Source organism: Protopterus annectens, chromosome 13.part0 (assembly GCF_019279795.1).
Source record: "Protopterus annectens isolate FY-2018-M chromosome 13.part0, PAN1.0, whole genome shotgun sequence".
In the NCBI taxonomy this organism is placed as follows: Eukaryota; Metazoa; Chordata; order Ceratodontiformes; family Protopteridae; genus Protopterus; species Protopterus annectens.
In genome coordinates this window covers 895988571-896012252 of record NC_056747.1, presented here as the reverse complement: position 1 = coordinate 896012252, position 23682 = coordinate 895988571, and the positions used below count along the sequence as shown (strand labels likewise).

Here is a 23682-nt window from a genome sequence, read left to right as displayed (position 1 = left end):
TGGTAACAAGTTGTTCCATAGCATTTGAGTTTATAAATTCTAGGAACCTTTGGGCTAGGGTGTTGGAGCTAGAGTAATGCTCCCAGTCTATGTTTGAGTAGTTGAAGTCACCCAATATAATGGTGTTTGGAGAGACCTTCATAGTTTCCAGTGTTCTCAGGAAGGCCGAGTGGGGTTCCTGGGTTTGCGAGGGTGGTCTGTAGCAGACTATAAACTGGAAAGCAGTTTTACCTGCTGTTAGTTGCACACGGATAATCTCTGATGCTTTGTGCTGTGCCACCAACCTGGAGGTGTGGGTATCTTTGACGAATATTGATACTCCCCCTCCTTTTGTGGTTCGGTCCAAGTTTTGGGGCCGAAAAGCATGGTATGAGGTATAACCTGGTAGTGCTGGGGTGCTCTCGGGAGCCTTGAACCAGGTTTCTGTTACTGCACAGACATCGATGTTCTCCATGCTAAGGAGAGTTTCGAGTGCATGCATCTTGAGGTTTAGACTTCTGGCATTGAGTAGCATTACTCTTAGTTTCTTATCCCTTGTGATACCTATGGAGGTGGGTTTGTCTTTTGAGCCTTGCCTAAAAAGGCACTATGGGGGAAGCAAGAGCCTTTGCCAATATCCGAAAGCCCAGGGGTGACAGGTGCAAGCCGTCCCTAGCGAAGCATCGTGGCTTGTTGAGCATGTCATCCCAGGCTGACAGGCATTGGCTCCCCTTTGAATGACACCAATACTTAAGCCAATTGTTGAAATTGATCATCTTGTCTTCATATTGTGGCATCATTCTTGGTGAGGGTAAGATGCTACTCAAGGTCAGGGTCATACCGGCCTGGGCTACATGCTCAGAGAGCTCCTCTATGTCTCTTTTCATGTAGTCCAGGGAGGTACGTCTCAGGTCATTCACACCAGCATGGACAATGACCGAGTCATATTTGTACTTGCCTTGGAGTGATCTGAGTGCTTGCGTTATGTGGCGGATCCTAGCGCCCAACAGGCAACTCACCATGACCTTCTCCTTGTTCAGTCTGGTGAGTGGGACGTCAGTGTGCCTGACGATAGAGTCACCTACTACAAGTGTATCAGGTGTGTTGTTTAGCCTTAAGGGCTGTGACTGTTCGGCACACTGGCTTTGTGAGCTATGTGTTGCACGTGTTTTGTTTTGGGGTAGCGGTTGCTTGGGTGTCTGCTTTGGAGGTCTCTGCTGCTTAGGCAGATTTTTATTTAGAGCCTCCGAGTATGTTTTTGTGTGTTTATGTGTTTGGTTTGCTGTCGTGGTAGGTCTATATGAGACTGGAATTGTAGTGAGTGTGGTTTCCTTCTCCTCCTGACTGGTTATGCCAGTACTGAGTTGAGAGAGCTTAGCCTCCAGTTTGGCTATATGGTTGCATCTCTGACATGTGTTGGAATTTGTTGGGAGGAGGAGAGGGTTGTCTGTGTACATGAGGCAGTTGTAACATTGCCTCAAGATTCCCAGATTCACCAGCTGGACCGGAGAGGAGATTGACAACTGACCTTTGGACATGCTAGAATAGTATTGAGAATTCCTTTATAATTGAAAAAAAGGGCCAATGGGGAACAAGGTACTCAAGGGAATTTGTGAGGGTGTAGTGCTTTTAATTTTTTAGTGCTGACTTATATAATTGCTTTAGTGAGCAAGTGCCAGGTAACTTAAATGCAATGTCCAGTTCTGGAGGTCTCATATTTAAAATAATAGTAATAAGTTACAGGTAGCCGACAGCAGAGCACCAGGGATGATTCACATCATTCCCAAGTTATCCTATGACCTATGTGATCAACATTACGGTGATCAGGACATACTCACTAGAGATGCAATCCAAATAGTTAAGCTCATTATGGGTACTGCAGAATTCCATGTTTTTAGTATTTCACCAAGAATGAAAGTTCACTTAGTATGAAAACTGATGAAAATAAAAAAAAAAAACTAAGAACAGAAGTGGAAAAATTTCAGAATAGGTGATTGCAAGCATTTTTTTTATTCTAAAAAGGTACCAGGGCTCTGGGAAAGGCTGTTACTATGAATTAAGACTATCACATTACAGGCAATATTCAAATATTAGTATGAGCAGAACAGGGGCACAATATCAAAATGACATATGGGGAGAGGTGGCAGGATCTCAGAATGGCAAATCACCATTTGATATTACACCAGTACAAATGATGAACCTTGGATTTCCTTCCACTAGCAAAACAACATTTATTGCGAGTAGAAAATCAGGAAGCTGTTATGCCTCTTAACACAGCTAGTGGATCCCATATGAAGTAATATGTGTGGTTCTACAGACACAGCCCCTGCAGTTATTAACATGATGGAAACAGTTCAGAGAAGGATGATGAAAAATGCAGTAGGCTCCGCACCAAAATCAACATGAAGAAAAAATAAATGGACTTAATACATCTACAATGGAGTACTGATAAATGCACAGGAAAAGGAGGCACAAAAAGTATTTAAGAACTTCAAAGGTATCAAGAGAATCATGAAGGCATCACCATTCAAAAACTGACAAGTAACAATGAAAGAACACAGTCTGAAGGCTAAGACTGGAAAGGTGAGGAAACATATTAAACAGGAAGACACACAGTGCAGCTTTCTTGGAATGCAGTGAAGATAAAAATGGTTGCTATGCAAAGTAAGACTAGGACTAACAGCACAAGTGTGGGACGCAACTACAGAGGAGAGATACAAAGTAAGACTAGGACTAACAGCACAGGTGTGGGACGTAACTATGGTGGAAAGACGCAAAGTAAGACTAGGACTAATAGCACAGGTGTGGGATGTAACTATGGCGGAAAGATGAAAAGTAAGACTAGGACTAACAGCACAGGTGTGGAACATAACTATGGAAGAGAGATGCAAAGTAAGACTAGGACTAATAGCACAGGTGTGGGACGTAACTATGGTGGAAAGATGAAAAGTAAGACTAGGACTAACAGCACAGGTGTGGAACATAACTATGGAAGAGAGATGCAAAGTAAGACTAGGATGCACAGGTGTGGGATGCAACTACAGAAGAGAGATGCAAAGTAAAACTATGATTAACAGCAGGAGCGGCCTTAGGTAAACTAGTGCCCTAGGCAAAAGGGCTCCACGGCAGCCCCCCCACCACCTGGTGCCTCCATCCTGGTCTACCTACACCAAAAAATACTAGAAAAGTGCCCCTGCTAGAGTGGTGCCCTAGGCAGCCACCTAGTTAGCCTATGCCTAAGGCCGGCTATGATTAACAGCACAGGTGTGGGACATAACTATGGAGGAGAGATACAAAGTAAGACTAGGACTAACAGCACGGGTGTGGGATTAACTATGGAGGAGAGATGCAAAGTAAGACAAGGGCGCACAGGTGTGAGATGTAACTACAGAGGAGAGATGCAAACTAAGACTAGGACTAACAGCACAGGTGTGGGATGTAACTACAGAGGAGAGATGCAAAGTAAGACTAGGAGTAACAGCACAGGTGTGGGATGTAACTATAGAGGAGAGATATAATGTAAAACTAGGACTAACAGCACAGGTGAGGGATGCAACTACAGAGCAGAGATGCAATGTAAGACTAGGACTAATAGTACAGGTATGGGACGTAACTATGGAGGAGAGATTCAAAGTAAGACTAGGACTAACAGCACAGGTGTGAGATGTAACTATGGAGGAGAGATGCAAAGTAAGACAAGGGCGCACAGGTGTGGGCTGTAACTACAGAGGAGAGATGCAAACTAAGACTAGGATTAATAGCACAGGTGTGGGATGCAACTACAGAGGAGATATGCAAAGTAAGACTAGGAGTAACAGCACAGGTGTGGGATGTAACTATAGAGGAGAGATATAATGTAAAACTAGGACTAACAGCACAGGTGTGGGATGCAACTACAGAGGAGATATGCAAAGTAAGACTAGGAGTAACAGCACTGGTGTGGGAGGTAACTCTGGAGGAGAGATACAAAGTAAGACTAGAACTAACAGTACAGGTATGGGACATAACTATGGAAGAGAGATGCAAAGTAAAACTACGACTAACAGCACAGGTGTGGGACGTAACCATAGATGAGGGATACAAAGTAAGACTAGGACTAACAGCACAGGTGTGGGATGCAACTACAGAGCAGAGATACAAAGTAAGACTAGGACTACTAATACAGCTGTGGGATGTAACTATGGAGGAGAGATGCAAAGTAAGACAAGGGAGCACAGGTGCGGGATGTAACTACAGTGGAGAGATGTAAACTAAGACTAGGACTAACAACACTGGTGTGGGAGGTAACTATGGAGAAGAGATGCAAAGTAAGAGTAGGATTAATAGCACAGGTGTGGGATGCAACTACAGAGGAGAGATGCAAAGTAAGACTAGGAGTAACAGCACAGATGTGGGACGTAACTATGGAGGAGAGGCGCAAATGAAACAGGCAAAATTCAATAATCTGCTCTTACATGAAGCATCTCACAGAAATGCACTACAACTTGTCTGCATAGCATCTGCTTAGGAAGAATATCAAACTATGTACCAGAAACACAAGGTCTCCATAAGCATCCCGTAGGCAGGTTTCCATCACAAAAATAATTCTGGCCTTGAATAAAGCATCTGTTTTTTACCATTTTGAAAAAGACAGAAATATGTATGGATAGAAAATCTGTGCCTCACAATCTGACAAAGTTGGAGCACTTTTGCAAGGAAGAGTGGGCAAATATTGCCAAGTCAAGATGTGCCATGCTGATAGACTCCTACCCAAGAAGACTGAATGTTGTAATTAAATCAAAAGGTGTTTCAACAAAGTATTAATTTAAGGGTGTGCACACACAACAAAGTATTAGTTTAAGGGTGTGCACACTTATGTAACCAGGTTATTGTACATCTTTTATTTTTCATATTTTCCCCCTGACAGATTTGTTTGTTTTTCAATTGAACTGTACAGGTTATAGGTCACATTAAAGGTGGGAAAAATTTTGAAATGATCTATAGTGGTCTCATTTTTTTATATCATAAAAACCTGGCATTTTAGCAGGGGTGTGTAAACATTTTATATCCACTGTACCATTCTTTCCTTACATACTTGCATACATTAACCCAAATTATAACATAACTACACTTCCACAACACCTACAGTCGCACCTCTCACTTGCTCTATCCTCTTACTAACTTTGCCTGCATTCTTTTCTTCATCTCTCACCCTTATGTACCCAACTTTTCTTTCTGCATTTTTTAAAAGTTAATCTATATACGCTGAATTGCTCATTATGCGCGTTACATTTAGCATTAAACTGTAATAACTACATAGCTGTTTTACATCCTATATTATAAAAGTTTTTTATCAGCTGCTCCTTATTTGTAAAAAAAAAAAAAAAAATAGCAATCCTGCTTTACTATGTTTCAGAAATGAATCCAGATAACTGTATGCTAACCAGCTTTATTGTACCAGCATAATGCTTGCTTAACACTCCCAAATGCATATATGCATGTGTTTAATTCTTTTTGTTTTAGCTTTTATACCACATTTCTGAATTTAATTATGTTTTGTAACTATAACGTCTTCAAGTATCCCTTTTGCTTACCCTTTATTATTACTTCACATTGTATAACTATATAAATGTATGAACGTAAACTATAATCTCTTATGTAAAAGCTCTTTCTGATGTACTCTTTCAAGGTTTTCTCCCCAATCTTCCACTGTAAATGCATTTGACTAACTGATCAAAATTACCTAACCAAATGCACCAATAAATATTAAAATGAAATCTCAAAATGCATTTCAGTTAAGATTTTTCTAAATGTGACACTTACTGTTTCTACAGTAAGACAGTAATAGGATTCTGCCACTGTTGTTCACAGTAGTTGCACAAACAAAAACAGAAAACTGCATTTATTTAGTTAGGCTTTTGAAAATGCTCCATTAATTTTATTCAGGAACATGGGTTTTCACATTACTGCCCAAGATAGTTACATTGCCTGCACAACATTTAATATCTGTCAGTGTACTACACCAAGAAAAATATGAATGCTTAACATTTTTTTACCTTATTAACCATCTATGTGGTGCACAAATTCAAAAAATGTGTGCACTGAAACATTCAGCCACATATTATAGTTAAAGGTATGAAAATATTTTGCATCTGTGCTATTTACTGGAAAGGTTTCATAGAACAGATAATACTACTCATCAAAACTGATGGATGAACAACTTATTTTCCTGCTTTAATGATTACGTACGATGGAAACAATGCATTACTCACTCGGCAGACTTCCAGAAGTGCCCTGGATGGGAAAGCCTTCTATTGAGTTTTGGCAGTTTTTCAAGCATTTCCATAAGCTGTGTAAAACTCGTTCTTTCACATGGATCAAAAGACCAGCATGCAGAAAGAATTTCCTGCAAAAAGAAAAAAAAACCTTTATATTATTATTTGATAATTTCTTACAAAATGTAAATGTGCTAAACAGATAATTTAACATTCAACATCTAACAGAATTTGAAAGTTAACATCTCATTTAACTAGTCTATCCTGAAAAATATTCCACTCGATGAAAATATACAAAGATTTAACGCAGTTTTCCTGAAAATCCTTGATAGTCTGGCTCCAGCTAGAACGAAAAGAATACAGAAATAACCATACTACCTCTGAAATAGCTGGTCAATTTAACAGACATTTTATAGAAAGCATTAAAGCCCCTTACTAAAGACTTCCCTCCATAGAATCATGATATGTCCTCTCCTCAGAGAGCAAACACCCTCTATTTCACCCTAAAACCCATCCCAACTTCCTAAATCAAATTGCTGCTTCTTAAACTGAAATCCTGTTCTCCTTCAGTAGAGAATTTTCCAGCAGAATACCCAAAGCTAGCTGACAGTTCCATAATCTATCCTGTGTTGATACGTTCCTTCTCTGTGGAAAAAAATCATCACCCCCCTTCATAAAGGAGGAACCTCATCTGATATAACCAATTTCAGACCTATCGCCATATCCCCTTTGTAAAAGATTCTGCATAATTGCATTCACAAGCAGGTTCTTCAGCATATTCCTGAGAAAAACCTCCTGACCCCCGCCCCATACGGCACGGTTTTAGACCCGCTCATATTACTACCATGGCCTTATTAACTTTCACTGATACTATTAACAAAACTAGAGACAAAGGCAAACTTGTTTCCTCTGTATTCCTTGATCTCTAAACAAAATCTGTCAACAAAAACTTTTCTACAGTCTTCCCTCAGGCTATCACAATCCACACTACATGGTTTAACAACTACTTCACCAACAGATACCAGTCTGTTAAATGGCTCTCCAATTTTTCCATCCTTCTTTCTTATAAATACTTGTTTGCCAAAGGCATTATTCTCAGCCTTCTACTCTTTAACATATTCACTAACAATTGACATAAATTCTCTCAGCAAGCTTACCTCATACAACATACAGATGATTCTACCATAATATACACTTCTGACAACCTAATAGATCTTCAGAGGATTTCTCAAGAAGCCTTTAAAGTTGTTGAAAGTTGGTTACAGGATATCACTGCTACTAAATCCTAAAAAAAACTAAATTCCTTCTCCTTTTTTTAAAATCTCATTTCCATGGAAAAAAACTTTCAACTTTCTTCCTTAAATAATGCCACGATTGAGGTTACCCCACATACAAAACTACTTGGCATGACAATTGGCAACAATCTTAAATTCGATTTACATATCCACATCAGCAAGGAAACCCATCAAAAACTAAGCACCCTACATAAAGAAATTCCTTACAGACTCTGCCAAGGTAACTCTAGCTACCACTTACTTCTTCCCCTCTCTCCTATATGGAGCCCCTATCATGACCAATCTACAAACCTCGCTTAGTTCTAAACCTGAGTGCAGACTTACAGACTTTAGTTAGAACTGCTGCTCTCCACGCAGCAGTGGCTAGCAGTGATCTGTACAGACACCAATATGTTGCAGCATAACTTCCCCTTGTAATCTGTGTAGACGCTGATCTCCCACAGTGTAATTTTCCTTCAAAATACCCTTACTGTCTAGACAGATTTTTTTTAACTACTAGAGACTCTAGTTTGTGCAAAACTGAGTGTTGCTCATCAAGTTCCTTGCGTTAATGACCTATTCAGTATATTTAAAATTCACTCACTCTTCCTAGTGCATCAGCAACAACGGATATGCACTTCCCGAATCTCTCTCTTGCCAGTCTGGTTGAGATGGGTATTCTGAGGCATTGCAGCAATTGCCTCATGTACACTGACAACCCACTTATTCTTAATAAAACAGATAAAGTATGTGAGAGGTGTAACTACTCTTTAAAGCTGGAGGCAAAACTCTCTCATAGAACCACAACTAATCCTATACAGGTTGTGAGTAACACTTGCACCATACCTACTGCACAGGGTAAAGGCTCTACACACAAAACTATTTATGCTGAGGCAGTTGCAGGTAACCTTCCTAAAACACTAGGACATCCTGCACAACATAATAAAAAAAGGGTCCTCAGCCATCATGTAAACACACTGCTGAAACACCCACAGTTACATATAGTAAGACTGTATCCATGCTTCTACTGCAAAGCCTTTAAGGCAAACCAGCCCACAACCAAATTTCCTGGTCACTGGTGACTGTACAGTAAGGCACACTCATGTCCCCCTCACAAGACAGAGTAAGGAAAGAGTCACAGTTAGCTGTCTTTCTGGGGCTAGGATCGCTCAGGTTACACGCACTCAGGTCAATGAACCACAGGTACCAGTATAACTCAGTTGTCACAGTCCTGTGGGTGTTGTAATAACCTGAGATGTAACTTCCTTGACTATATGAAGCAAGACATGATCGAGTTTGCTGATTGTGTGTCTCAGGCAGGTATAAGCCTAGCACTGAGCAGCATACTACCTTCTCCATGGATGATGCCACATTACCAACAAAAAATGATTGATTTTGACAATTGGCTTAGCTTTTGGTGTCAATCCAAGGGTGTACAATATTTGACGTCCTGGGAGGACATAATTGACAGACCAGTCTGCTTTGCCAGGGATGGTCTGCACTTATCTCCTTTAGGCTTTTGGATATGGGCAACAACATTTTCCATACCCATGGTGCCTTCTTTAGGCAATGCCAAACTGATAACCTCTGACTTAACAGAACTTATAAAGGAATATCTGAAGGTGGTACTGCTCAATGCTAGAAGTCTTAACAAGAAAATGCACTCACTGCAAGTCCTCCTCTCCCTGGAGAGAGTAGACATCTGTGTAGTAATGGAGACATGGTTTAAAGTCACAGAGAGTACCCTGGTAGTGCAACTTTATAATGCCTTTCATACTTTTAGAGCAGCTACTGCACAGCAGGGAACTAAATGTGGAGCAGTCTCAATCTATATTAAAAACAACCTCACATCCAGACTAGTTAAAGTGTATGACTCTGGGGAACTCATACATGTGCAACTTACCACAAACAGGGTATCATACCATATCCTTGCATGCTACAGGCCCCCGTCCATGTCCCAGGATACCCATACTACATATCTCAATGTACTAGAGCCCCTCACCATTTATCCAAATATGATCTTCACATGGATAGACTGAAAATCCTACACCCCTTCTAATGCACAAAACCTAGAAATATTTAAACTTCATTAATACCAACACCCTGGAACAACTGGTCCATTCTCCGACCAGGGGTACAAACATCCTTGACCTTGTACTCACAAACATAGGGGAGCAATCATCCCCACCCAATGCAATGTCCTTGTTTGTCAGATCTGACCATAAGGCAGTACTGCTTGAAATAAAAATTAAATCCAGGGACCCAGTGAAACCAAAAATCTTTAGGAACTATTCCAAAACTAAACTCTCTCTACTAAGCAACATTTTGGTTAAATTCTAACCACCTTCCTACCAAAACCAGAAAACACCATAGGATATGCTGAGCTATTTACAAAATCCCTGTACAGCCATATTGATAGCTGTATACACTGAGCTGTGCCTGCTCATACTACAAATAAAACAAACTCAAAAAACAAGCCACCCTGGTAGAATCACAATATCAATCGGTTATATAACAAAAAAAATCTTGGCCAAGTGTAGGAGTAAAAAAGCCCAATATACTAAAAAAACCCTGACCAATCTAAACAGGCAGATAAGAGGGTAAGTTAATACCCCAAAGGCTAAATCTGAAGTACAAATAGCCTCACAGGCAAAAGACAACCACAAAGCTTTTTACAGCTATGGCTGAAACCTCAAGGGAAATACACAGCAATACACAGAACTTAGTGTAAATGGCATCATCCACAAAGAACTGGAGGCCACTGCCAACCTTTTGGCTGACAGGTTCAGCTCAAAATTTTCCCCCACTCCCCCTGATATTCCATGGGGAATACTGCATATCACAATCACCACAACCAATACTAGGAAACAGATCTTCAATGCACTTTCCAAGGCCAAAAACACTGCATTCATGGGCCCCAAAAACATCCCGGGATGCTTATTAAACAGCATGAAACATGACCTCTCTGCCCACTTGAATCAGTTTTCAACTACAGCCTACAGTCAGGTTTTGTGCTCAAGGAATGGAAGCTGGCTACAGTCATTCTCCTGTGCAAAGGAAGTCCAACCACTGATCCAGGTAACTACATGTCTATAAGACTGGCCAACCTCATATGTAAGGCCACAGAAAGAATCATCATGGACATGATACATTAGGACATAGGTAATCTGAAAATGTTGGATCAATCACAGTTCAGTTTTGCTAAAGGAAGGTCATGCCTATTAAATCTGGTGGACTTCTTTGAGGGGGTCACCAAAGCAATGGATGAGGACAAGAATCTGCACACAGCTTACCTCGACCCATCCAAGGCTTTTGATATAATACCCCACTCAGGCATTGCAGACAAGCTCAATAAATTAGTTACAAACCCTTTTATCACCAACTGGCTCACTGATAGAACCAAAGAGGTCAAAAACAGGTGAGGCCACCTCCACCAAGAAGTCAGTCACTAGCAAAGTCCCCCAGAGCTCAGTACTGGGCCAGGTCCTTTTTTGAAATTAGTTTTCTGAAGTGGAAGCAAAAACTGAAGGTTTATGGCTGACAAACTTTGGAGATGATTGCAAGCTGGGGATCATTATCGACTCCCCTGCAGACAGTAGCATTCTTCAAGAAGACCTATCACTGACAAACAAATGGTGCAAAACCCATGGTCTTAAACTTAATGCTAAGAAATGCAAAATTTTACCCTTTGGGAAGTCAACCATCACAGCAATTTTTACTCTATCTGCTGAAAACACTATGTTTTATTTTGCTACCAGGTAATATATATGCCTATCGTATATACTCAACTTCCTCTCAGTAACATGTCCATGTAAAGGCTATGCTTACACTAACTATGCTTTCTCACACAGAGCAATCCATTTTTAAAAGTGTTGATCGTTTCAACACTATATGTCTCCAGTTATATTCTTTATACTCTCTTGCAAATAACTCAATAATTATAGAATCAACATATAGCTTATGTACTGTGTAGTTTCAACATTTCACATCAACATTGCTATTCTTTATCTTCTTCCTTGTAAATAACTTTTTATGACATTATCTATATATAATCTTATGTACACAGTGGCTCAGTACTACATGTCAACCTTGTACTGTTTGTATAGTCACTGTTCTGTAAGTATTTTTTTTTTTACCCTGTAAACTGGAGCATTTCTCCTCGGGTCTCCACTGAAAACGGGCCTGTCAGCTAAGCTGGTCTAATGCAGTTAACAAATGTCAAATAAAATAAAATAATAAAATAAATGTTTCTAATATGCCCCTAAGAGTCAACCCAAAGGTCAGGGATCTAGGTTCGCATGTAGACAGCAGCCTTATCTTCAATCACCATGTGGTCACAGTGGTGAGGAAACCCTTTTATGTTGTGCAACTTATAAGTAAGGGCATGATATCCAAGCCAAAGAGGTCATTATCTCACTGCACAATGCCCTTATCAGACCAGTCATAGAGTACATTTCTCCCTTTGGTGTGTACCTGACCAAGCATATGCAGCAACTAGAGAGACCTCAGAGGTTCCTTACAAAAAAAATACAAAGCATTACAAACCTGGCTTATGCAGAGTGCCTTACAGCCCTTCCCCTCTACAGACTGCTGAGGGGTGATTAATGTCTGGCTTACAAGGCATCTGCAAACCCCAAGCTTATGAATCTCCTGCATATTCATAAGTCAAACAGTACCAGAAATACAAGGTCTAAGGACCTGAATTTTGCTGGAGACATATATGTGCTCCAGAGACTAGCCCTCCTTTGGAGCAGGATTCTCATTCATGTGAAGCTGAGTTAATCTATTACCCAGTTTAAATGGAACCTAGACCAGTTGACGGGGAATAGGAAATTTAAACCAGGTGTGGCAAACATGACACTTATGGAAAAAAAGGTAGCTTACAAATGTCTGGCACTCAATGTCCTATGTGGATACAGGACACCATTATTCTTTCAGGACAAAGTTGTTAGGCTTATAAAGGACCCCCGGGTCATTAGCCTAGTAACAATCAGTGAATTTATGAATCTATGGACAGTGTTACAGCAAACAAAGTTTCCAGATTTGCTTACAACAAACCTTACTAGACCCACCACTGTTTAACACAAAAAACACTTAACTGGCTTGAACATCCTCATCACTTTTCTTATACTCAGCTCACCTTAACCCATAAAATCATCTATTCCCTATCCACCTGCCCAGACATTAGATCCCTACTCCAATGCTATTTTCCAAAACATCCCCTTTGGTCAAATAATAAACAACTGCTTACCATCTACAAAAAACAAAGGCTGTTGGGTCGATTTCGATTCCAATAGTGTAGCTAGAATTTGGAATAAAATTCCTATATCAGTCAGACCTATCACACACCTTCATCTTTCAAACCATTACTAAAAGACCTACTCTCTGCCTTCTGGTTTTGTCCTTGTTCCTCATCTGGGACACAGCTCTCTAATACCATTCATCACCTTTTTATACCCCCTTTAAAGCACTAAATCACTTAACCTGCGTATCCCCTTCTAACACTTCACTTTACTGTACTTCTTAAACTCCTATACCTACTTCTAATTAGCACAACCAAATTACTGTTCCATCACTACTTCTGCTCCTACCTATGTTAATTCTATCTGTAAAGTCTTAATACAAGGCTTGTAAATTTAATGTTTGTGAATATCAATAAAAATGTTATTAGACTATTATGATATGTATTCACTGAAATTGCATTATAAAATTAGTTATTGTAAATACTCATTGCATTAAATATGATACCTTGGAGCTTTTCTCCCCAGGCCTCCTCTGAAAAAGGGCAGCTATGCTCAGTCAGATTTTCCTGGTAATCAAATGTCAATAAACAATTAATAATAAACAAACAAACAAATAAATAAATGTAGGACATCTAGGATGCAAGTTTTTGATTTTATTAAACACAATGTTCCAGAAAAGAAAAAGGTTGCCTACCACTCAGCCAGGTCTGACTAGGGCTCCCCTTTAACTAGTGGCACTCCAGCACTAGCTACACTTTTAGCAGCTCCAGTTTTTAAGCTACTGATTTGTAAGCCACTAATTACTACTCTCCAAATGATCATTTCTTTAATTAAAACTGACTACCAAAATAAGTCCCATTCATTCCAACAGGACACTTCCCCACATCCTCCCTGATAAAACTATTATGTGGCTAAACAAAGGGGCACTATGCTAACAGGAAGCTTGAGAGAGTCACCAGGCCTCCAGAGCTAAAAGAATAGTTATCAAGTACAGTTTATTTTTTTTCTAACATCTCTACTTCTTCCTCCTCAGAATACTGCATGAGAGGAGCCTGCTATAAGCAGTTGTCTCCGTAGAGCAATCTCATTAAATCTGCCTGACTATATTGCAAAAACACACACTACCCTGACAAAAAAAACGAATGTACAGAAACTCAATGCTCATGTAAAAAAAAAAAACATTTTTTTTTATTTTATGATAGAACAATTAACACATATTCTGTTAATTATTTACACCAGTTCTGTGCGTTCTGTAATATTCTTTCTCCTTAATCCCTGATCCAATACCATACTGTTAAAGACCAGCTGCACTACGAACTAGCACTGTGCACGTAAATATATCTTATTCAGGAATATTTCACAGATTTCTATCCGTTAGAATATACTATGACTGGGCATTCAGTCCCACAACCAACATATAATTATGGTTGTATTTCCCTTGTCAGCATACACTACCATTTGTTTGAACATCCCCGACACCCCCCTTCAGCAAGCTATGCCATGTCCACTCATTCATTCTGCAACTACCTGCTTAATGCAATTTAACATCCCTGGGGGAGCAGTAGCATATTCCAGGACTTAAAAGGAACAGAAAAGGAACAGAAAAGAAAGATATTAATCCTGGACAGGGTGCCAGCCAATCACAGGCTGCACAACTTCAGGGTTTGTGGACGATTGCCCATTCATTTTAAGTTTCTGGTATGTAGAAAAAACTAGGGAGGGCATGCAGACTACACAAAGGAGGCACCTCACCTGGGATCAGAACTACATCATCGAGTACTGCGAAGCACATGCTGCCTGTTATGTCACACATTAACACAGTTTGTTCCTATTAGCAAATATTAGTGCTGCTGCTGAATTCTGTTTACTAAGAAATGCTACAGTTTTAGACAGTTTTAGACACATTTGCTACAGTTAATGGATACTATAACAGTGGTATTAAATCTATTGTTAATGTATAACATAACAATGACTTTGTTTCTGCAATATTTATTACATGGGGTTCAGTGTTCTACTACTGTCAGGATACACTACAGATGAATTTCCATTCCCTCTTCAGGTATACACATACTTATTCTTTTAGTGACTGCACAGGAGTACTGATCACATGTGACCATTTTCAGACCTGACTCAGACATTAATGGCAAAGACAAAAAATACAAAGACACAAAAGGGTCACAAGAGTCAAAGCCCATATATAACAGAGTGCAAATCAACAGAACTTGAACAATAAATTAGTTTTGTAGACTACTTTAGCAACATAAAAAGAGATGCAAATTAATACAGATACATATAATAGAATAAAGGAGGAAGCTCAGATCACTGGATTACAAAAGGCTATGCTGTCAGCAAACGTCAAAAGCAGCTTTAAGGACAATAATAACTGAAAAAAAGTAACTTTGATCCTTGCAATTCAGTTAAGTTCAATGGCAAAAAATGTCTGCTGAGAACAGAAAACACACTGTTGGGATGTTTTCAATTTAGAATTAAAGATGTTAACTGAAGGAGGGGCATGACCCAAAAATGAAGGGGAACACCCACCACACCCTTGAACTTATATACACCAACTCTGCTGTAGCACAACAGTGGTGAAAACCCATTTATATCACCCCTCACATATCACAAGACCACTACACACTAATGCATTAACCCTTGACATTTCAAAACCACTTTAAAATTCTCTCGATATAAATGGTTGATTTAATTTTATTACTTGGTCTGATGAAGTTCATTGTTGAATGAAAGCGCTTACCAGTTATTTATTTTGAATAAAGTGTTTTACCTTTGCCGTTTCATTTTTTGGTTGTACTATTTGCGTTTTTTTAGTTTTATAGCCTTTATCATTATTACAGTCAGAAGTGGTGCAGATGACAAAGCAACATCTCCATCAAGAACTAACCTCGCCATTGAGCACCCTATTCAACCATAGCCTAAGTACAGGCTTCATTCCAGCAGACTGGAGAACTGCCATTGTCATCCCATTGCACAAAGGTGGTGCCACTACTGACCCTGGTAACTACTGCCCCATTAGCTTGACAAGCCTAATCTGTAAAGCCATTGAGCGTATTCTTATGGACCTCATAAACAAGGACACAGGCAATTTCCAAGCCCCTGACCCCACCCAGTTCAGATTCGTCAAAGGCAGATCTTGCCTGTTGAACCTGGTTGACTTTTTTGAGACTGTCACCAAGGCAATGGAAGAGGGAACGTCAGTACACACAGTTTACCTTGGCTTGGCCAAAGCCTTTGACACAATCCCCCACTCGGGCATCATCGAAAAGCTAACAGAATTTGGTATAAATCCCTATTTCATCAGATGGGTGGCCAACTGGCTCACTGATAGGACCAACAAGGTCAAAATAGGTGCCACTACCTCCAATAGCAGATCTGTCACTATTGGTGTCCCCCAGAGATCTGTCCTGGGACCTCTATTGTTTGACATCTATTTCTCAGAGGTCCAGGCAAAGACGAAAGGGCTGACCAGGTTTGTGGACGACTGTAAGTTGGGTGCTGTCACTGACTCCCCAAATGATGTTAACATACTTCAAGAGGGTCTCACAGCAACAAATGACTGGTGCCAAAGTCATGGCCTTAAGTTAAATGCAAAAAAATTTATTATCATACCATTCAGCAAAAACACGGCCCCAAGTGATTACCACATTAGTGGCAACCCCCTAAGCACACAACCTGTGGTGAGAGACGGGTCTACTTTATTTACGCGAAAGTGTAAAACTACGAATACATATGGATCGAACCATATGCATCGAAAGTGCAAGCCATCGAAAACTGTAAATGGAAATCTCTGTAGGTGGAGATTTCCGTTTACTTCAATGTAGTGTGATATCGGAGTTCGTATATTTATGTAGCGTGGGTGTGGGGGGTGCAGGGGGGCTTGCCTCCCTGCCTACATCTTTTTTTTTCTGTGTATTTTTTTCTTTATTAACTTTCAAACGTTTAAGAGTTCTATGCATATGTGTCGATCTTTATGCATTTGAACTTTTGAACGTTCGAGTTAATAAAGTAGACCAGTGAGAGACCTGGGTACACAAGTTGACAACAATCTCACATTTGACCATCATGTAGTGGGGCAGTGGTCAGAAAAGCCTTTTACTTGGTTCATCCCATAAGTAAAGGGATTGCATCCAGAAAAAAAGGAGGTTATTACCTCTCTGTACTCCTCCCTCATTAGGCCAATAATTGAGTACAATGCCCCGTTTGGTATGTCCCTCTCCAAATACCTGTACCAACTGGAAAGGCCTTAGAAATACCTCACAAAGAGAATCCATGGCCTCCAACACCTGTCCTATGTGGACAGGCTCAAATCACTATCACTCTACTCTTTATCGTACAGATTGTTCAGAGGTGACCTGTGTCTCACCTACAAGGCAATCTCAGACCATGCTCTGCTAGAGATGTTCCATATCCATAAGTCTAATTTCCTCATGTAGTACGCAATTGAAAGGCTTAAATCTAATACGTGACATTAACAAAACCTGCTGGAGAGACAAGTTTGCCTCCTAGAGGCTGCACCACCTCTGGAATAGTCTCCCCATACATGTCAAGCAAAGTAAGTCACTGACCCTCTTCAAGCACAACCTTGATGAGTGGATGGGCAACCACAAATTTGTCCCAGGGGTTCCACCTTTGTCCCTCATTGTGCTGATTATGGTTTCTTTCCTGGGGATAAACTCTTGTCTAGGCTTGTAAGGGCCCCAGAGCCATTAGCCTAGTAATCTCCTATGAGCCTATGAAGTGGATGAAAGCAACTTACCCTCTGGTTATTTGCTCAGTTAACCATTTGTCTTTGTAAGACCAGTAGGGTACTGGTTATGTCAAACACAGTTGAAATGATACAGCTCTCAGCTGTCCCTGATTTTGTAGAATGCCCTGATTTTTGCATCGTATTTTTATCTGCTCTTCATAAAAGCTGTGGTTTCTCGCAGATCACTTAGTATTTTACTCACTAAATAATGGAAAACATATGACTTTTAGACTTCATGCCCTTCACAAAATGCATGCAGACACAGAAACTGTTATTTTAAAACTTTCTAAAGAAATCTGCCTGTGATTCTGGCCTTTTGTCCCTCAATACGTTTTGGCTTTGTCCACAATTCTTGTGCTGAGAGGTTGACAGGTAGCCCCTTTTATCACAATCAGATGAGGTGTATGTAGCAAAGTAGTTATAAATGCTTGGTGAGGGTGAGGGGGTGTCTGTGGATGAAAGTAACCTGCCCTCAAGTTTGCTCAGTTTAAGCAGTCTGGCTTTGCAGGACTGGTGTACATTGATGTGAATAATTCAGAATACTTGAGTCTACTGTGTGTCATTGTGATACAAACATGAAACACATCACTATCAGACATTCAAGGTCTGCATAGTCAAAGGGCTATAAATGCAAGATACAGAGGAGGTCTGTGGCTGAGATGGCTTTGTAGGATGTGTGTGTTTTGGTGTAATCCAAGTTGTGGCCATTTTTACATAAAAGTTGGATATCTGAGATGTTCACAGTCAAGTGGCTGTAACTGATGAGTATGAATATTGATGAATTATGAGGACAGCAGTTTGACTGGTATTAAATCAGAAAGCTGTATACAAATGAACATGGACATTTATAAATTTTCCAGAAAAGTGTGTGTAGGGGTTCATGATTTGAAAACAGCTCATAATCCAAGCTGCACTTAATTCATCACTAGATGGGACTACTGAACTTTGCAAATATGGTGTAAGTTAATGATGGATTCTTTCTCTATTTTTGAAAGGACAGATAGCAAAAAGATTACCATTGTCATTCACGCTCAGATTATCCTTTTTGTGGATAGAAACTATCCCCTAGCATGAGCCCATGAATTCAGTGGTCTTCTGCAGTGGGTATCTGTTTGGAAGAATCACAAGGAACAGATGAAAGTCAAACTCAAGCGCCCAGGACACCGGTTCCTGAAGCACTGAAGTTTCAAATGAGGCCTGATACCTGAAAACATGGCCCAAGTAATAGTGCTTAGAGAGGGTATGAGTCAAGGACACAGGACACAGCTGGCATAATGGTTAAGGACTTTGCCTCCCATGCACAAGGTTCAATCCTGATTTCTAGCCAGTGTCTGTATGGAGTTCTCATGTTCTCCCTGTGTCTCTGTGGGTTTCTTCCCATCTCCCATAAACATGCTGAGTGTTCCCATCTCAAACTCACACAAGAATGGAGTTGTGGACATCAATCCAGACTCTAGTTGGTGTCTATTAGGGGAAGAGTTGTACAGATCAACTGTGGTGGGTAGTATCCTCTAGACAGCAGAACACAGATCACAGACTGAGAGTCATGTCAGAGTTAGCCACCAAAAAACTGACTCTAGGTGACTGGGTCACGCTTACTAATGTCACCAAAAATTTTTATGGGTATTTCCAGTGATAAGTAGGTTGAGTCTACTCCGACTTATACCATGGAACCTTCCTAATGGTGCAAGGTGTGTATATACCTCTCTTGGTCAGTGTGTGGCCATTATAAAGTCCAGCACCCCTGGGTCAATAAGCTACTGGCTGGCCTGTGTCCATTTGCTCAGCCTGGGATTACTTGGGATAGCTATGTTGAGTGAAACCTGGACATAAAATCAATTAACCTGCCAAACATGAATTAATAATTGCTACAATCAATATAGGTTCACTGACAGGATGGTGCTTTGAAGTGGATGACATGATGGTAAGGAGGAGGCTGATCATCCTATGTATCCAGGAGACAATATGGAAGGGCAATGCAGTAAAGCCAATTGGCTTGATATCTAGAGTCTACTACTCAGGAGGATGACCAGCAAGAAATGAGGAAATCATGGTGAGGAAGAGGTTTCAGAAGACAATGAAGGATGTCATCAGAATTACTGACAGACTCATAGCAATCAGACTGCAGTGTAGTGATAGGGCAGTATTCATAATCTCAGCCTATCCCCCACAGCAGGGTTGTGATAGTGAGGAAAAGAGTGCACTCTGACAGCAGTCACAGGACCGACTAGATTAAGAAGGAAGAGAAGAGAAAATAGGTGGAGTTGAAGACAAAGAAAAATGGCATCACCTCAAAACAGCAAGTGTGAGGACTAAAGAACAGACACGTGGCTTAACCAAGTATGGAAATGAGGTATATGAAAGCTGCTGGTGGGATGCAGAAGTCCAAAAAGTCACCAAAAGAGAGGAGGAGTAGAAGAAAAAGTGGGAGATAAGAAACACGGACCAGGCTAAGACAGTTTACTGGTTGGCTAACAAAGAGGCTAATACAGCAGTTGCAAAACAAAGAACAAGCCATCAGTGGCACTCAATCAGCTTCAGAAAAGTGACTCAGTAGACTGCACAAAGAAACTAGGGTGCAAGGCAAAGTCAAAAAAGATAAAGAAGATATTCAGACACCCTTCATGAAGGATGCCAGAAAAAAATATTCACCAATCCAGAGGACATCAAAGGCAGACAGAAGGAGTACTTTCAGCAGCTTCTGAATTAAGGAAACTCTACAGAAGCTGTACTGTCCCAAATACAGACTACAATGAAAAAAGAAGGCGTGCCCACCACAGAAGATGTAAGAACAGCATTATGGAAAATTACGTAAGGGAAAGCAGCAGGCTCAGATGAGGTCATGGCAGATATGATCAAGATGTTGGGTGAGTTAGTGGAGAATGGCTACTGAGGGTACTCACAGCAGTATGGAGAGAATGGCATACCCCACGACTGGAGAATAAAAAAAAAATAGTGCCAGTATACAAGAATAAAGGGGACAGTCACAACTGTGCATGAAAGCTCTTGAGAGGGTGACTGATTAATGAATATGCAGACTAGCAATTCAGATTCAGATCAAGATGCAGCACAACTGACCCAATGTTTGCCGTGCGACAAATACTTGAGAAGAAGCTAGAGATGAGGAAAGAGTCCAACACGGCATTCCTAGACTTAGACCATGTATCAGGAGAAGTGTATGACAGAAGAATGCTAAAAATGATGAAAAGTAAGATGTACAAAACAGTGGTGTGACCAATACTACTGTACAGTACAGAAACCTGGGTAGTGAAGGCAAAGCGGATGAGGAAGCTACATAGGTTCATAGGATGATACTAGCCTATTGGCCCAGAGGCCCTTATAAAGCTAGCCAAGAATTTTGCCTATGTTCCCTCAAAGTCAGCACCTGTTTGCCCTGCCCAGCAAGGACACAGTTGAGATCCCAGGGGTATATTTTCTGTTTCCCATCCAGTCATCCAGGTTCCTCTTAAAGAGGGCTAGAGAGGCACTCTGCTTGACATGGAGAGGGAGTCTATTCCACAGATGGAGGAGTCTTTGGGACACAAATCTATCCTACCAACAAGTTCTATTAATGTCACAGACCAGGTTAAGGCCTTGTGTGCGGGTTGTGCAAGTGGAGCTTGTCTTACAGATATGCAGCAACTCCATCACGGCTGGCTACATGTGATGAAGTGCCTTAGACACAAGGTAGGATGCACATTATGCAGCAGATGAAGAAATGAGGATATCAGTGCAGGAGCCCAAACAGTTCCAATCACATAGAAGGTCAAGGAAATAGATTACAGTGGTTTGGGCACATATGTAGGAAAGCGGAAGAAAATGTGAGGAAGATTTAAGACAGACATGAAGAAGTCAAGAGGAAACGAGGGCATCCAGCAAAGAGACGGATGTATTGTGAGAGATGATCTGCAAAAGTCAGGCACGAATGTTGAAGAAGGTAGGAGAGTGGCACTGACAACAGAAATGGCTACAGTTGACACTACACTCCAACCCCATGTAGATAATGGGAAAGAACGGTTTGATGATGATTAGGGTATGAATCAAGGATTAAGTGACCATGGAACAAATGACAATAGTGCAGACATTTCTGAAGTAAGCAAAGGAAGTACCATACCCCTAGTAGAGTGATGTCTGACTGCTTCATTTTCCAACAGCTGGTTCACAACCCGCTAGCTAAAAATTGTAGTCAGTAATCCACTTGGAAAAATTTGTATGGCAACTGAAAGCTCCTCTGGACTTGGGGTGAACTTGAAGAATTGTTCTGTCTTCCCGAACTCATACACTCTTCTTCATTTAAATCTTGACTTGTTGGTGCATGTCCAATGTATGAAGGACTATGCCCTTGCAAAGAAAACAGATGAACAGCATGGATTAAGGGTGGTTCTGAAAGTGAACCATTTGATGTTCCAAGACTCATTACAGCAAGCCCTGGAATTGTGAGACTAAATGACTGAAAATGTGGACTTTATATACACTAAGTCTGAGATGCCTATGTTTTGGAGTCTACCACTTTCTTTGAGGTGTGGCAATGGGGTTTAGTGCTTCCAGTGTCTGGTCAGAAATCAATCAAATGTAACATTCTGTTAAGTATATAACGTACATCTTTAGGTTGGTCCTGTTTGGACACTGGAACACATGAACAGAATCTTCAGCAGACTTAGGGTGGGTAATAGGACAAAATTCCTTTAAGAATGGAAGCCCCCAAAGAAGGCTCTAGACTTTGATAAAATGCCTAATCTGTAACGCTTAGCAAATATACGGATGTAAGAGACCACGTGGAAGCTGCAAAAATTTTATCCAAAGGCAGGTTAATTAGGAAAGCTGTCAAGGTGGCTTGATCCCTGTCAGTGTGTGTCTTTGGTCCTGAAGGTAAGAGTGTGGTGTATTTGACCAAGTCAAAGGTCCTAGTGAGATCTATGAAGTTTGCTCTGGATAGCATTCCTTTATCCATGGCTTTTGAGAATGTTGGATGTCAGTGACCACAGGGAGATGCAGGTGCTTCGTCCTGACCAGAAGCCACACTTTGAGAGAAGGTGGTATTTGCTGATGTATTTGGTGAGTTGGAAGTAGACTTTTTTTTCAAGGATCTTGCACAGAATTGGTAAGATGCAAATGGGGCAAACGTTAGAAGGATTTGTAGGAATTTTTTGTTTGGGGGCAGGTTTGACAATAGCTGTTTTCAAGATATTCTGCATGGTTTACGTGGTGAGGCAGAGGTTACAGACGTGTTGTAGTGGTTTCATAATGAAGTCTCTGCTGTGGTAGCTGAACCATAGCTGGAGGCTCTCTGTACCGGGGGTGTCTACCTGAATGTGCTCCAGTTGTGAGATGATGTCTTTAGATTAGATGTGCTTGAAGTTGAATAGCGGGGTGTACTGTGGTGGTGAAAAGGGAGGAAGGAAGATGTAAGCTGTGTATTTCTCACCAGCAATGTTACTGACTTCCTTCATATATTGTTAGGGCTTAATTGACTGAGTTTTGCAGGTGTAACATGGATTGACTTTCAAGTCTGTTAATTGCTCTATTTTAGCAAAACTGTTTAGATTGGTCAAGCAAACTCTGTTTTCAGGTAAAAGGTTAGCTTTTCAGGTATAACAGGCCTCATGTCTTAGCTTGTAAAATGCTTTACATTTCATAGATTTGGCACTGCTTGGAGATCGATTTATATCAAGCAACTATGGGAAAACATGAAACATGCTTCTTGTATACGTGTTAAGAGGTTTGCGAGGAATTCAGCAGCTTGACTTGGAGAAATAAGGTTCCACCACCCATTTTGGTGCTTGCTCTATAATACAGAAAGCTGTAAACAGGAAAGAGGTGATGGAAGGAAGGATTGTCTGGTATGAACCAAGTCTCAGTAATGACTGTCAGTACAACTTACCCCCTACACACGCACACAGGATGAGTGCTGCTCAGGGTTTGCAAGACTGCCCCTTCCACTTAGTGTCAAAAGTCATCAGTTTTCCTGTCTTTCTGTATCATTCTACATAGAATTATCGATCTTCTGCTAGGAAGATTTGCAGCCTGCAAAAAATATTTTTAAGTGCAGACAGCATACAGACTATCACCTTTGAGTGCGACTAGGCTTGCAAGATTCCCCTTTCCACTCAGTATTAAAGGTTGTCAGTTTCCCTGTCTTTCTACATCATTCTGCACAAAATTATCTATCT

At 40.6% G+C, this 23682-nt stretch overlaps 1 protein-coding gene across 7 annotated transcripts in view; it reads right to left on the bottom strand.

Moving 5' to 3' along the window:
• KSR1 (kinase suppressor of ras 1) overlaps nt 1-23682 on the bottom strand; it is a 1687803-nt gene that overhangs the window by 134699 nt on the left and 1529422 nt on the right. For 6 of the 7 annotated variants that reach the window (XM_044054644.1, XM_044054643.1, XM_044054646.1 and 3 more), the window contains one exon: nt 6231-6364. In XM_044054644.1, the coding sequence (XP_043910579.1) occupies nt 6231-6364 (134 nt within the window). Of the gene's footprint in view, nt 1-6226; nt 6365-23682 lie in introns of those variants that run through there. The other variant, XM_044054647.1, reaches the window with a different exon arrangement.